General features: G+C 45.7%; 1 protein-coding gene across 2 annotated transcripts in view; it reads left to right on the forward strand.

The window, feature by feature from the left end:
* LOC147441905 (uncharacterized) overlaps positions 1 to 14,741 on the forward strand; it is a 190,710-nt gene that overhangs the window by 73,209 nt on the left and 102,760 nt on the right. For both annotated transcript variants that reach the window (XM_086528304.1, XM_086528303.1), the window contains 4 exons: positions 3,251 to 3,396; positions 6,984 to 7,107; positions 7,300 to 7,468; positions 8,487 to 8,600. In XM_086528304.1, coding sequence (XP_086384430.1) covers positions 3,251 to 3,396; positions 6,984 to 7,107; positions 7,300 to 7,468; positions 8,487 to 8,600 — 553 coding nt within the window. The remainder of the gene's footprint in view (positions 1 to 3,250; positions 3,397 to 6,983; positions 7,108 to 7,299; positions 7,469 to 8,486; positions 8,601 to 14,741) is intronic.

The following is a 14,741-nucleotide window of genomic DNA, read 5'->3' on the forward strand; positions in this document are numbered from 1 at the left end:
GTTGCGTATACTTAGCATATTCCATGCCAATCATAAGATTGGCCAAATTATCCATGATTTGACGACGAGGAATAAGTCCTGTAAACAAATAGTCCTTGATGCGATGGACCAACATTTTTGCCAAAAACTTGTATATCACCGGCATCAGAGTTATGGGCCGCCAATGAGAGAACTGCTCGCAAAGCGCTTGCTTGGGCAACAACTTAAGCAAGCCCTCTTTCCATGAAATTGGTAGATCCTGTTTTTCCCATGCCGCATTTATCATAAAGATGAGGGGTTGCTTAAGAGCATCCCAAAACGAGAGGAAAATTCCACAGTAAGTCCGTCCCAACCAGGAGATCTCCACCGACCCAATGCAAGCAAGGCACCATGCAATTCAGCGACAGAGAAAGGGTCCTCAAGGCAGTGTGCCTCCTGCGAGAACAAGATCGGACGAACATAAGAAAGCAACAATTCACGCGCTCGACAAGCTGCTGAAGACGGCTGAGATGGAGCAGCAAACACCATACGGTAATGTGAGACCATAGCCTCAACAAGTTCCCTCTTTGAAGAAGTCCAAACACCCGAGGGAAGCATAACACGCTTAATCGACTGTGAGACTCTTGAATGATGCAAATGCTTAAAAAATTTCTTCGAAGCACACCCTTTATCCATAAAGGCCTGTTGACGTGCACGTGTCTGCCACTTAGCAAGCTTCCGCTTATCATTTTGCTGAATACACACTTTAGCTTCACATAACTCCATCATTTCTGAGTCAGACAATGGGCGGAAATCAAGCAATTGTTGTAATCGTTGACTAACCTGTTTCGCATCACCGACATTCTCCCGAATTCGCTGCATATGCTGCCTACCATAGTCAGAAATCACAGTTTGTACTCTCATGACAAAACGATACCAAGCAGCATCCACATCAATATGCATATGAGCCAATAGCGGGGGAATAATATCGGCAACCATATGACGAAAAACTTCATGAGTAAGATAGGCATTATTAACATGCAACAAACGTTTCCTGTGAAGAGGCCGATCACAAATAGACTGTCCAAAATACAACGACAACAAAAGAGGATAATGATCCGATAGCTACAGAGCATAGTCTATCCTCATGTCACATACAAATTCTTCATACTGTTGCCCATTAAGCAAATACCAACGATCCAATCTTGCTCTATACGAGGAGTGAGCAGCATGCTGAAAGGTGAAACCAGAGGCATCAGGATACAAAGAATGCCATATATCAATCATTTGAGCAGAGGCAACAAAGTGATCCCAGTTGTGTTTCTCCGCAAGCAGCATATGCGAATTTCATGTGGTACTGTCAAGCAAACCAGGAGTATTATTGAAATCTCCACATAGAAATGCATTCGATGTCCATGGGTGAGAGGAGAATTCCCGCCACAAAGCAGCTCTTTGCCCAGAGGCCGTATATGCATATGTGCCTCCAAATTCATAAACTCGACCATTCAACAAACACTGTACAACCATCCACCGACCATGCGGATCATTGTATAACAGAACAGGCTGAAGCTCATGCCGAATCAGCATCAATACACCAGAAAAATCTTGCGAGCCAGCATACGCAATCCAATATCCGGCAAAATAGGAGCATTGACCAGCAAACTCGTGCTGATTGTGCTCTTGCAATACAACTATGTTTGCTCTACATGTATGTACATAGTGCCAGGTCAGCCGCCATTTGTCAAGGTTGCATAACTGTAGCGCGGATAATGCGTCGTGCTCTCTACAATGTGGGTGCCCCTCAGTGCAATGAGCGTGACAATCTCACTCAAACAAATGAAAACTCTCTCAAACAGAATGAAACACAGAAACAACGGATAACAACACAGAAACAATGGATAACAACAGAGACACAACAGTGGACCAGAACATGTGGACTCGACTAGCTCCAAGAACCATGTACAGACGCTGGCGTGGCAGCACACTCCGCTCCAGCCCAGGACTCACAGGTACAAATGGGGTGTCGAGGCTCAGATGTGCAGGGATGGTGAAGCAGTGCTCTGTGTAAGACTCTCTAGACGACTACGTGCAAGATAAGATGGAACTATCTTAAAACGACTACTGATATGTACAACCATAGGAGCCACCAACGGCCCATAAATGTCCAGCCAGCTAAGTCTATCTCCAAACTGAGTGGTGGTGGTGACCTGGCCACGACGTCCACTAGACCACCGTAGGTACCCTGCCACGTGTCACTCCCAGCCAAAGGGTCCGTCCAGTGTGAACCAGACCAACTGTAGCTAACTGTCCAACTGCCTGTCCTGTGAAGTGACACTGTAGCAGGCTACAATAACCCACGCACATTGTATGAGATGCATTTAAGATGACTTTGCATTGGAAACATATGTACAAAAGCAACAAGAATCAACATCAAGTGGAGGTGCCCATAGACACGTCTCCATCCACTGCATCCGTACGAGGACCCATCCTCTGAGTCAGGGCAGGAAACGTGTCCACAGTATTCACATGCGATGTGGAAGCCTCACCAAGGAGTACCTCTTTGTAAGAGTGCATCGCTTTATCCCATGCATCAATCAACGTGCGATTGTCATTACAAGGAAGTTGCTTAAACGATGCATTCTTGTTAGCATTAACAGAAGGAACGTAATTACGTGAAGAAAGTGGCGTGCGAATCTTCAGTGCTTTTTTCAGCACCACCCATGTATTGACATCAACAGGTCCAGCATTTTTGCCTTTAGCAGCAGACACAGTCCCAAGATCAGTACCTTGCTGTACCTTCCCTTTCCCTTTGTCCACATTCGAAGCCACTTTGGTAGTAGAAACTCCACTTTGCTTGGCCTCACTTGACACACATACACACACACACACACACACACACACACACACACTTACTGTTTTGCATGATCTCCAGACTCAATCAGTGGTACAATTGTAGACGTACTCCAATTTTGAGGAAACCCTTGATGAATCATGCTATATAGAGTCAATTTCTCAAAAAAGGCTGTGCTTGAATCTATCATAGCAATTCCCAAGAAGTTCAAAGCAAAATTTCCCATTCCTTAAAAACGGCTGTGCTTGAATCTATCATAACAATTTCCAAGACGTTAGTTGGTTCAACTTTGTAGTGTCTTGGTAAAGGGAGGGAATGTGGAGGTATGCAGCAGAAGCAGAGTTGTCCAGGACATTTTAAGCATGCTTTTACATGTCTAATCTTCATTTTGGTTACAGTAAAGAGTTTGCAGATATGTAAATCTTATTTGTAATGTTTCAGGTCATGCCAAGACCAACCACATTCATGAGGCGTTTATATTTGCATGTTCACATACTTGAGTGCTGTTTGAATGAAGCAGCAATTGAGGAAAGCATTCAGAGTGCGGTCGACTCCAGTCTCTCATATTACAATGTTGTGGCTTGCTTGTATTATCTTTTCCTGCCCCATATATGTTGCTTTCGAGTTATTTGTAAAACATTCACTGCGTTTGCATGTGCTTTATCCTGATCGAGTTTAAACATTTATAAGGTGGTCGCTCGCAGAACTCTCTTGCATTATGTTTGTTGATTGCTATCTGGGCTATGTGGCCGCCACTTGTACCCCTGAGGGTTATTACTTAATAAAGTTTGTGTCCCAAAGAGTATGTGCATGCATGAAAGATAGATTAGAGGTATCAAAGCTTTTAATTTACGCTGGGAAAACATGCCATTTAGACGGATTGCAAGTCCAACAATGCTTTCTATTTGAGGTTTACTTGTCACTCAAGTGGCAAAAGTTAGTGGCTATATTGCTCCAATCAAGCTCTTTTAGAACGGCACGTGCTAGGCTAGGAGTTTTCTAAAACCCACCAATTGCTTGACTATTATCTATACTTCCTGCTCTACAATGGGGTCCTTCTTGGGATCATTCTCAACCAGCGGTAGAAGTTTAGCTAGTTCATACCCCACAACCAGTGAAAAAAGTTTTGGTTAGTTTGTACCAGATGTAAGCTTCGCTTCCTAATGTCAGGTGTTACATCCAACTGATTTATCAGTGAGCATAAGGCATCCAATTGATAAATTCCATGCAGAGGGCTGGTTGTTGTGACATAGTGCACATGTAATACTGGGTTCCTTTCCTCAACTGACTGCAAGCATTGGCTCCCTTTCCTAATGCCGAGCTTAGCTGCCTACACTACAAACAAAGAACCCTCATTTGAGGCAAGACAAATTGATACACTGTGGCCAACAAGCAGCAGTTTTGCTCAAGAAAAATTACTCTAGATGTACCAGTCAAATACCCTAAGATGAGGCTGGCAAACTTTCTGCACTCCAACTTCCAAAGGGCCTTGAGACCTTTTGTCTCAGGTAATTCATTGTGCTTGGGTTGCGGGTTTAGTGCCAATGTTTGGCCATGAGGGCCAACTGCTTTAAACTTCTTCTTCAATCATTTGAGATTACAAATTCCTTTTGCATCAAAACACATTTAAAAACGTCATTTTTATTCTCTGTTTGAGGTCTATGTTCTCCCTCTTTCAGGGCCACCGAAAAAAGTCACGGATTGCCCCTACACTGTCAGTGAAGAAGGAAGGTTTTCAATAGGCTGGAACATGACACTTGAAGTTTCTCATTAGTCAATTTGTGCTAGAGCATTTTTCATGCCAGTAATTTAGGCTGGTTACACATAGCCATATCAGAAACATAGCGTAGATGTGCGTGTTGTGGGCACTGGTTTGGCTGCAGCGATGGACGTATGGAGCAGGTCTGAAGCAGGTGCTCTGATTGGTGGATTACCTGCCCGCCATATTTGGGCAGCTCTTGGGTGCCATCCAAATCCCTAGCAAATTTGGACGTGTGCTGGCATACAGCTAGGATATGGTGTCGCCTCTGTAATGGCCGTGTGTAATGAGCAGCAACACCCAAATCCATGTGCGACGGAGTTACTGGCTGTGAGTCTAACAATAGCGGGCGCTGCCTGTAGTCTGTAACCAGCCTTACTCGGCGGACTACAACCAAGGGCTTGTGGGTAAAATGACAGGCTTGATGGACATGAGTTTGGCTTGGCACGTGAAGGAATTGTTGCTGCATTAGACTGTCTGCAGGCCTCTGAGGAGGTCTGTTAGGCTACTAGTAGAGCTGGCATCTTTCTCTTAGAAGTCTTCACAGATCTGAAGTTGGTTTATGTGTGGGTTGATTTGAATTGGGCTCAGAGGGCTGAGAGTGCTATCAAACTAGCATTGATGACATAGATGAGCAGTACAGCCAGCTGGTCAGATGCTGATGTTGTACCAGTAGAGTGTCCCAGGGGATCAATTGTACAAACTAACATAGCCCTCAAACAAACAAAGAGGGGAAAAGGTTTTAAAGAGCAGTTGTGAGCTATAGGGTGTAAATGAAGTTTCTTGTAATTATTGTGCTGATTGATAGGTGGGCTCTAATCTACTCGATCTTAGTGTGTAGATGTAGTTTCTTTTACTAGTGGGCTCTAATCAAGCAGATTGGTGGTTTGGGTTTACGTGTGAGTGTGGGACTCAAGGGCTGTTGAAGATTTGCCGATACTAGATTGGAGCGTGTGAAATGCTGTCAGAAGCAACTGCCAATCAAGAGCCTTCATTGAGTTGACAAGTGATTTTCTTCTCTGTTGGCATCAAAAAGTGTAAGAGGGCGTCAAAAACATAGTGACTGGGAATGCCGTTTTCAGATGTTAGAGAATGGCAGTTTGATTGGGGCCAGATGCGACATTTTGTGGGGAAACAACCAAGCAATGTTTCTATATTGCTCCACTAGGAGCCAACCAACACTCTGCTTTCTTCTGTTATTTACAAAAAGCAGGTTTTATTATATTCCAATGAAGGAGAGTAGACCACAAAAGGCACATTGTAGCTCTCAAGGTGGTATAGAGCCATGCGACAATAATCTTCTCGGCTTTGAGTTACAATTTTTTAACTTAGAACAATAGTAAGCAAGTTGTGATACATGCCTTCACTGTAGACAAGTGATTGCTGGTGTCTCAAGGGGCCGGTAAACTTTAGAGACTGACCCAAAGAATAGTTATGTAACTTGATGGGCTTTCTTTCAGATTTCCAGGACCTGGAAGACGACTTTTATATTGGACTGACTGTGGGGATAATGCTTTAACATACGGGGTGGGTTAAAAAATGTTTGTGTCATGCTTCTGCAGCTTTGTTGCAAATGTGAATCCAGACTTTTGCAAAGATATGGGTCATGCATTCGTGTGCCTGATGCACACTGCTTTTCAAGGACGAGCTTCCGATTGCGGACAATCGGTCGGACTACCTGCCACCCTTTCATTGAGAGCTGAAGTGCAGGGGGGAGTTTTTTTGGTGAGCTAAGGAAAGGTTCTACTGGTCAGTCAAGTGGCAGTCTTACAATGCTTATTCTGTTTCTTGATTACATGCATCGCACTTTTGGCAGATTTTCTTGAGTATTATAATATTTGTTTCTTATGATTCTTAAGAGATATTTTTCTTTGCTTGCGGAGCCAAATGAGGGCTGCTCTGTTAATTTCCAAGAGGCTATATTTCCATTTTACCTGTGAGCTTCAAGTATATTTGTTTTGCTGCCTATATTGAGGCTCTGCATAAGCCAGGCAAGTCAAAGAAAGTTTTTAAAGCGTGGGGATAAAACTGCATGAGAAGCTCTAGCAAGAAGTTACATGTGGATTGATGCACCCTGGTTTGAAGTGTAACATTGTTTCATTTAAAAAGATATTGTCTCTCTTACAACTACCAGTTTTGGTGGGCAGGTTATGGCCTCTTATCACATATGATTTCTCTCGTGTATGTTGGTGTTGAGGAAGGTTCTATTGACTTTCCAACTGCAAAATTTTTGTTCTCTCCCTTTTTGGGGCCTTGGTGCACTACATCTCTTCACCACATTAGTTTTAGGTGTCTCCAACAGTACAATAAGTAATTAATTTCTGGTTTTCAGGTTTTCAACACATCATATTACTTTTCGAAGTTCCACAAGACAATGTAAATTTGCATTCTGTGCTTTGTATGCTTATGCTGAAGGTATCATGGAGGTGAGAAGCTATCACACAGTCATGAGCTTTCAACTACATTCGTAATGGGTTGTCCACAGCTAAGGTGGAATGAACTACTTACTTTCCCAATACTCCTATACGACCTACCTCAAGTAAGGAGTCATGATTTCTCTCAATAATTATGCATGAGGATACTAAAAGGGTCATTGTTGAAACCTTTTCTTTTTGGCTCATAATGTTATCCTAAAGTTTTTTCTTGCCAGATGCTAGGGGGACTAAAGTTAGCTTTTGTAAACTTTGGTAATCATGAACATGTGAATGAGCTGATGGTTTCTACTCAACAGGAGGTAAGGCTGAATCTAGCCCTTTACCATGGTGTTCTATATGGCAGCGATCAGGTTAATTGTAAATTGGTGGGATGGACAAATTTTTGCTTTGTTGGGGAGAAGGGTGTTCTCAAGTCTACCAGGCATAATCTAAAGCTTTGGAAGGATCCACCTTTTTATTCTTGTGGTAAGAAATATCTAGCTACAACCTCATGTGGTTAATATTGTTTGGGGCTATCTCAAATATTTAACCTTGAGGCACGGTTAGATTTGTTTCTTACTATGCCTGAATCATACTAGTCTGTCACATTGCCATCTCATTATTAATAACTCGATTCCCATGCCCTCGTCCTCTAGGGCAGCTGCTGCAGATTCTGTTTTTTGTTAGGTGTATTCAATTTTAAAGAGCTCTATCTCTTTTTGCGCCTGTCCCCAATAACTCTCTCCGGTCTCTCTTCAAGCATGGCTTCCTTAAAGCTCTATATCCTTTTGCACGTGCCCCTGACACTTTCTCAAGGCTCTCTTTTAACACCATTTTAGATAGTTCTTTTAGTTAGAATCCAAGACCACATCAGGTTTTTAGAGGATCTAGCAAAGGGAGTCGTTGGACTTGAATGAAGTGGTTGACAACGGCCACGTTGTTTGATTGCACTCCAATCTACTAAAGAAAACAGAGAGCTTGTACATATGTGGGTGTCTGCATGATTTTGTACTTTAATTAATATCATTCATTTTATTAATATAATTCTCTGTTCAGTGTTTGATTTCTTTTAAGTTCAGATTTTGTTTTTGATCTTTTTCAAAATTCTTTGCTATGCATAGGAAAGTAGGGCTTTGTTGACTTAAGAGGATCTCATGGGAGTAAATCTAGATTATTGAATTATATGTGGGGTGAATAGGTCAGCTATGAGAAGATGGAATATGCATAGTCGCAAAGCTTGATGCATCTTCACTAACAAAATTAGGATTTATCAAATGTGAGGCCATGTGAGCGCAATAATTTCGTAAGTGGTGTCATTTTATTCTTACAAAATTTTTATTAAGAGACACCTATTAAAGAGATGAAGATGGCTTTGGAGGCCTTGAAGGGGGGGAAGAAAGGCCCAGGGGAGGATGCTTTGTTGATGTTTTTCTTCACCCCCTTTGGATGGTCAGTTCATTTCCAGGAAGGCACTCACTAACTAAACTGTTACTACAATCACCAGGTACCTTTGCTGAGAACACCACGGATGAATTTTGTGGTGTATTGAGCGTCCAACTAGATTATAGTGCTTACTCAATCAGTTTGCAGCAGCAAGAAGATGAGACTGTTTATACAGGTAAATAACTCATAGATATATGATCACATGAGGTTTAAACTCTAATGCCTGATGTCATCTCTTTTTCATTTTTGAGACAGTAGCCAGCATTTATCTGATAAGCACCTCAATATCCACCACAAAATCTTATTTATTCTTTCAGAGAATCTAGTCAATTTCTTAACATGAGCCAGCTTTTGGCACATCTGGGTAACCATTATCTGCTGAACCATAGAGGATTTTATTCTTCACTATGGAGGAGATTGATAGAATACAGCAGTGATGCAGGCAGCACTTCATAGGGTGATCATGGATCCAGCTTCCAATACTCCCATCTAGATTGTATCGCTCCTTTTGTATAGTTGTCTTTCTGACTTGTTCCCTTCAGATACTTTTTCATCAATTAACTCCCTTGGCATTATCCTTGTATCCCTATCTAGCTATATCCTTATCACGATTAGAGCGACACTCCCTAGGAGTTGACCTCTTATTGATTCTGTATTAAAAGCTATAACATTTCTCTGATGGTTGTAATTTCTGGGGGTGGTTATGGAGCGAGCTTTAGAGCGAGCTTCTTTTTTTCCCACCACCTCTACCTCCCATTGCCACCCCTTACCACCCATGACCACCAACACCCTAGCCCACCACCGGTGGTTGGTGGTGATAGCTCACTACCACCATCTGCCACTCCTCCTACCACCACCGCCCATTGCCGCCGGTTCTCCTCCCACTCTTCCTTCCAGTGGGCTACTCAAGGACCTCTCTCTCTTTTAAATAAAAAATAAAAACCCCGCCCCCGCCCCCACCACTTTGTAACTTTCGGGCCTCATAGGTCATTATGGCCTTTTGAAGACTTTAATATAACATTTCATTTCATTTATACCATACTTTACCCCCCCTCCCCCCTCCCCCTCCCCCCCCCACCTCTCCTTCACTTTTGTTTTCGAGACACACACACACACACACACACACACACACACACACACACACACACACACAGAGTTGAGCATATTGAGGGCACCTGGCCACACCGCCTCACGCTCCACCACTCGTCGCGATTGTCGCCATTGTGGGTGCACACGTACATCCAGTGACTCCCAGCCGCCGCGCCCGCTGCGAGGGTGGGTGCACACGTAGACCTAACTCCCTTGCGGACGGCGATCAAGCATGAGGAAGATGAACGATAAAGCCGACCCCCTAGAGGATGCCATTCAAAAATGCGAAGAGGAGATGACGGAGATCATGACCAAGATGAACCGCAACCTCTGGGGCACAATAAACATACTCGAAGGACGCGTGCTGATCCAAGAGAGCAAGATAAGCACGTTGGAAGACCGAGTGATGACCCAAGAGGAAGAGATCGCGTCACTCAAGAAAGAGCTCGCCGAAGCACGATCAAGAAACACACTGGAAGATGGCGAACTGCAACCCTCAATAATCGAAGAAATCAACACGATAAAGGAGCAAGTACGGGCCATCAAAGAAGGAGAAGAGCAGCATAAAGAAATGACGACTTCTTGGGTGGATGTTCTTACCAAAACTCAACAGAAGGCGGACGAAGCCGAGAAATGGATCAAGGTGGCCAAGAAAGGAAAAGGCAAGGAGATAACGCCCACGCCCACATCCAACAACATCATTAATTAGACACTAGAGGAGGAGCAGAGGAGAAGGGTGCGCGCTTTACATGTGAGAATTTGCGGTCTTAAAGACAAAGGCAATGTGGACGAAGAAGTAAAAGAACTCACAGCCCTGATGGGGATTCATGAGCCGACGCACACAAGGGCATGGAGAGTGGGCAACATAAAGAAAAATGGAAGCAGTGGAGAAACCTCAAAAGAAAGAGCACTCATCCTCCGTTTCCCCTCCATGGAAGGAAAGAAGTCATTCTTGAAGAAAAGACCAACTCTTAAAGAGACTGGCATCTTTCTCGGGGATGATCTCACCCTCTCGTAGATCGCTCATATGCAGGAAGTAATGCCGGAGATTAGAGCGGCAAGGGAAAAAGGCAAGATCGCTTTTTACCGAGACGGAAAAGTGGTAATACTAGAACGATGCTCCACATGACGGTGCGTGACTTATGGGACCACACTCAAAGTAGTTGCCTAGAACTGCAATGGATCTATGCGTCTTGATGTGGGTGCCTTTGAGGATAGCTTTACTGGAAGAGACATCATCTTTTACTCTGAGACACACCATGCCCCAGGGCAATCCATGCCTCACATCAGTGGATATAGGTGGGAGACAGCCTACAGACAGGACACGCTCAGAGCACAGAGGGCGGGGCTCGGGGGGAGTGGCAGTGTTATTTAGAGAGGATCTGCAGCCACTGATACATATAGCACGCAGGGACGAGCAGGCTAGGTACATGTGGGTGCGACTGAAAGCAGAGACAGGCAGATACCTCTATCTAGCTATTTGCTACTTTCCCCCGAGTACATCAGTTTATGCATCACCCAGAGGACAGTCCCCTTTCTCTATTTTGGATGATGACATATGGGAGTTCTCTAGGGACGGTGACATTATCATCCTAGGGGACTTCAATGCTAGGACTGCCCATCACCAGGCAGTGTTTTATGATACTTCAGAGGAGATGCTAAGAGAGCTAGATGTTGTAGAGACGGGCCTTTCCAGACTATCACACGATGTGGAATGTACTGAGTATGGGCGACACCTGATAGACATGGGTACTGCACATGGACTGGCCATCTTGAACGGCCTATAAAGATTTCCTGCTTCGAGAGGTTTTACATGCTTCCCACACAGACATGGAGCCAACACAGTAGACTATGTCATGGCACAGCCGAATCTCATCTAGGATCTCACAGTTGAACCCAGACCGATCGGGGTGGCAGTGGATCATGCTTTGGTGTCGATGACCATCTCCTTCCAGTTCAGTGTAGCACACAGGCCACGAGTAGCAGCCCCTACTCTCTGCACATTCACACGGGAGACGGATTCTGTATACATGGATGGAATATACAGACGCCTATGCACTGAGGACCCGGGGCGACCTCTGGAAGAGCTAACTACTATACTGACACAGACATTACATGAGGCAGCAGCAGAAGCATACCCACACACCAAGCCTGAGCAGAGCCGCCGATCAGGGAGCATGCCTCAGAACAGCTGGTATGACGAGGAGTGGCGCCAGACTAGAGCCAGACTTCAGAGGGAGGTGCTGTTGGGGGACGTCACTCACAGACAGTCATAGATTGACTTCCGACGCCTGGTGCGGCAAAAGAAGAGGGCTTTTTTGGCTCGACTCGAGCAGGATCTATATCAGCTATTCTTGAGTCAGGACTCGCGTGAGGCATGGCGGCTCTTTCATGAGCAGTCCCCCCCCCCCTGCTATTTCCTCCACAGAGACCTAGGGGCAGTATGCATCATCTTTGTACACAGTACCCGGACAGCCGGCCCTCCCCAACCCCCCCGATCCATGCCCACACGCATGTGTCTTTTTCACCGCTGGGATGGTGAAGAAAGCTATTGACAGGATGAAGACCGGGAGAGCATATGATCACGATGGCCTAGTCGCTGAGCATTTCATGCATGCCAAAGACCTACTAGCAGAGCTCATAGTAGTTATGTTTAACCGGGCCATGTGTGAGGGCCTACCAGACTCTTGGAGCCTATCTACAATCGTACCTATCTTCAAATCAGGAGACCCCATGGAGCCTGGGAAATACCGCACTATTATGATTGGGCACACACTGGCACGGTTGTATGCATCCATTCTGGAGCAACAGCTGAGTAGATGGGCAGAGAGGGAAGGGATACGTGCAACTGGGCAGGCAGGATTCAGGAGAGGCTTCTCTACTCTTGACCATATCCTAACACTCAGGGCCATCATCGAAGAAGGAAGATCTCATGGGAGACGGATCTCTTGTAGCTTTGTGGACTTCCGCAAAGCTTTCGACACGGTACCCAGAGCTAGACTGATGCGCAGACTACAGGAAATGGGAGTACCCACAGAACTCATTTGGGGGATCATGGCATTGTACAGATCAGTAGTAGGGCATGTACGCACCCTGGAGGGACTTTCTACACCGGTTTACTCCACTATTGGGGTGAAGCAGGGCTGCCCGCTCTCTCCTACTCTTTTCGGTATGTATGTGGATGAGGTTTCTGACTACATTGACAGCGATGGGGATAAAGGGGCTCAGTTGGCAGGGACATGGATTCCACTTTTGTTATATGCTGATGACATAGTGTTGATCTCCGAATCCCCAGAAGGAATGCAACGTCAATTGGATGCTTTGCATTCGTTTGCCCACGAAAGTGGTTTGTCTGTCAACCTGGGTAAAACCAAGGTTATGGTGTTTAATACCACCCCACAGTGGATCAGGAGGTCAGCACCTACATTCACATACGGCCAGGAGACTGTGGAGTACACAGACGCTTACACCTACCTTGGAGTGGTTTTTAGCGGACCTGCATTCTCACTCAGAAGAGCAGCAGAGACCAGACTTACTAGAGCCCACGCAACATTGGGTAGATTGGAGAGGATGTGTTCACAGGTTCAATTTCAGGAGCCCCGGACGAAGCTCTGGCTCTTTGACACCTTGGTGGCTTCAGCATTGCTCTATGGAACCGAGATATGGGGACCTTCACTAGATCACCACGGGAGGCCGGGTCGCTCAGATGGATGGGGGAACCTCTCGTCTCTATGATCTCGCGGCTCATTAGAGCCAAGGCATCAGTACCACGGGCCATTATCCGAGCAGAGCTAGCGGCCCCCCCACTTGTGGTGGAGGCGCTCACCAGATCAGTCTCCTTCATAAACCGCACATGGGCACTTCCTAGAGACAGATATGCTCGCATAGCACTTGAATCCTCTCGACAGCTAGCCATACAAGGAGATACAACATGCTGGTATGGGGAGATGACATCATGGTTTCAGGCACATGGGTTCAACATAGACAGGCGGCCACCATTCCAGTACTCATTAGATGCACCATCTCTCACTCTTACACAGTCAGAGATCACCAAGCTCATCCGCCAAGAATTGACCCAGCTATACACCAGGAGGACATGGATACAACCAGCACAGGAATTGGGCACGAAGATGGCTTTCTACAGAGACCACCTCCTCCAACTTACGGAAGATGGTTTTGTGGCGAGACCCAGATACATGGATACCCACTTGTCTCATGGGATACGATGTGCTATTGGCCAGTTACGCACATCTTCTCACCCACACACTCAACCGGATCGGAGGCGACATTCTGGGAGCATGCCCCAGAATAGTTGGTATGATGAGGAGTGCAGAGAGATGAGAGCCCAGCTTCAGAGGGATCTTCATTTAGGAGTCATCACCTACAGACAGTCGCGGATTGCTTTCCGGCGCCTTGTGCGAAAGAAGAAACGAGCTTACCTGGCCCAGATGGAGCGAGACTTGTATCAGTTGTTCTTGAGTAGAGACTCAGGCGAGGCATGGCGACTCTTCCATGAGCACTCCCCTCCCCCAGTGATTACTTCTCCTGATGTGTGGGGCCAGTATGCGACATCGTTATATACGGTTCCTGGGCAGGATCCCCTTCCAGATCCTACAGAGCCATGTCCACCTACGAGCACCTTCTTTACCACTGAGATGGTAAAGAGAGCCATTGACAGGATGAGGACCAGGAGGGCTTACGATCATGACGGTCTAGTAGCGGAGCACTTTATACATGCTAGGGATATGCTGATGGAGGTTCTTGCAGTGTTGTTCAATCGTGCCATGTGTGAGGGATTACCTGAGACTTGGAGGTTGTCTACTATTGTGCCTATATTCAAGGCAGGTGATCCTACAGAGCCTGGAAATTACCGCACTATTATGGTTGGACACACACTGGCACGATTGTATGCATCCATTATTGAGCAGCAGTTGAGTAACTGGGCAGAGGGTGAGGGTGTACGGGCAAAGGGACAGGCAGGTTTCAGGAGGGGTTTCTCCACTCTTGACCATATTCTGACACTCAAAGCTATCATTGAGGAGGGCAGGTCACATGGGAGACGGATTTATTGTAGCTTTGTGGATTTCCGCAAAGCATTTGACATGGTACCGAGAGCTCGACTGATGCGCAGACTGCAGGAGATGGGGGTGCCCACAGTGTTGATTTGGGGGATTATGGCTTTATACAGATCAGTGATGGGACATGTACGCACCCCAGAGGGGATATC

This window comes from Adiantum capillus-veneris, chromosome 14 (genome assembly GCF_014529385.1).
Source record: "Adiantum capillus-veneris isolate H3 chromosome 14, ASM1452938v2, whole genome shotgun sequence".
Taxonomy (NCBI): Eukaryota; Viridiplantae; Streptophyta; class Polypodiopsida; order Polypodiales; family Pteridaceae; genus Adiantum; species Adiantum capillus-veneris.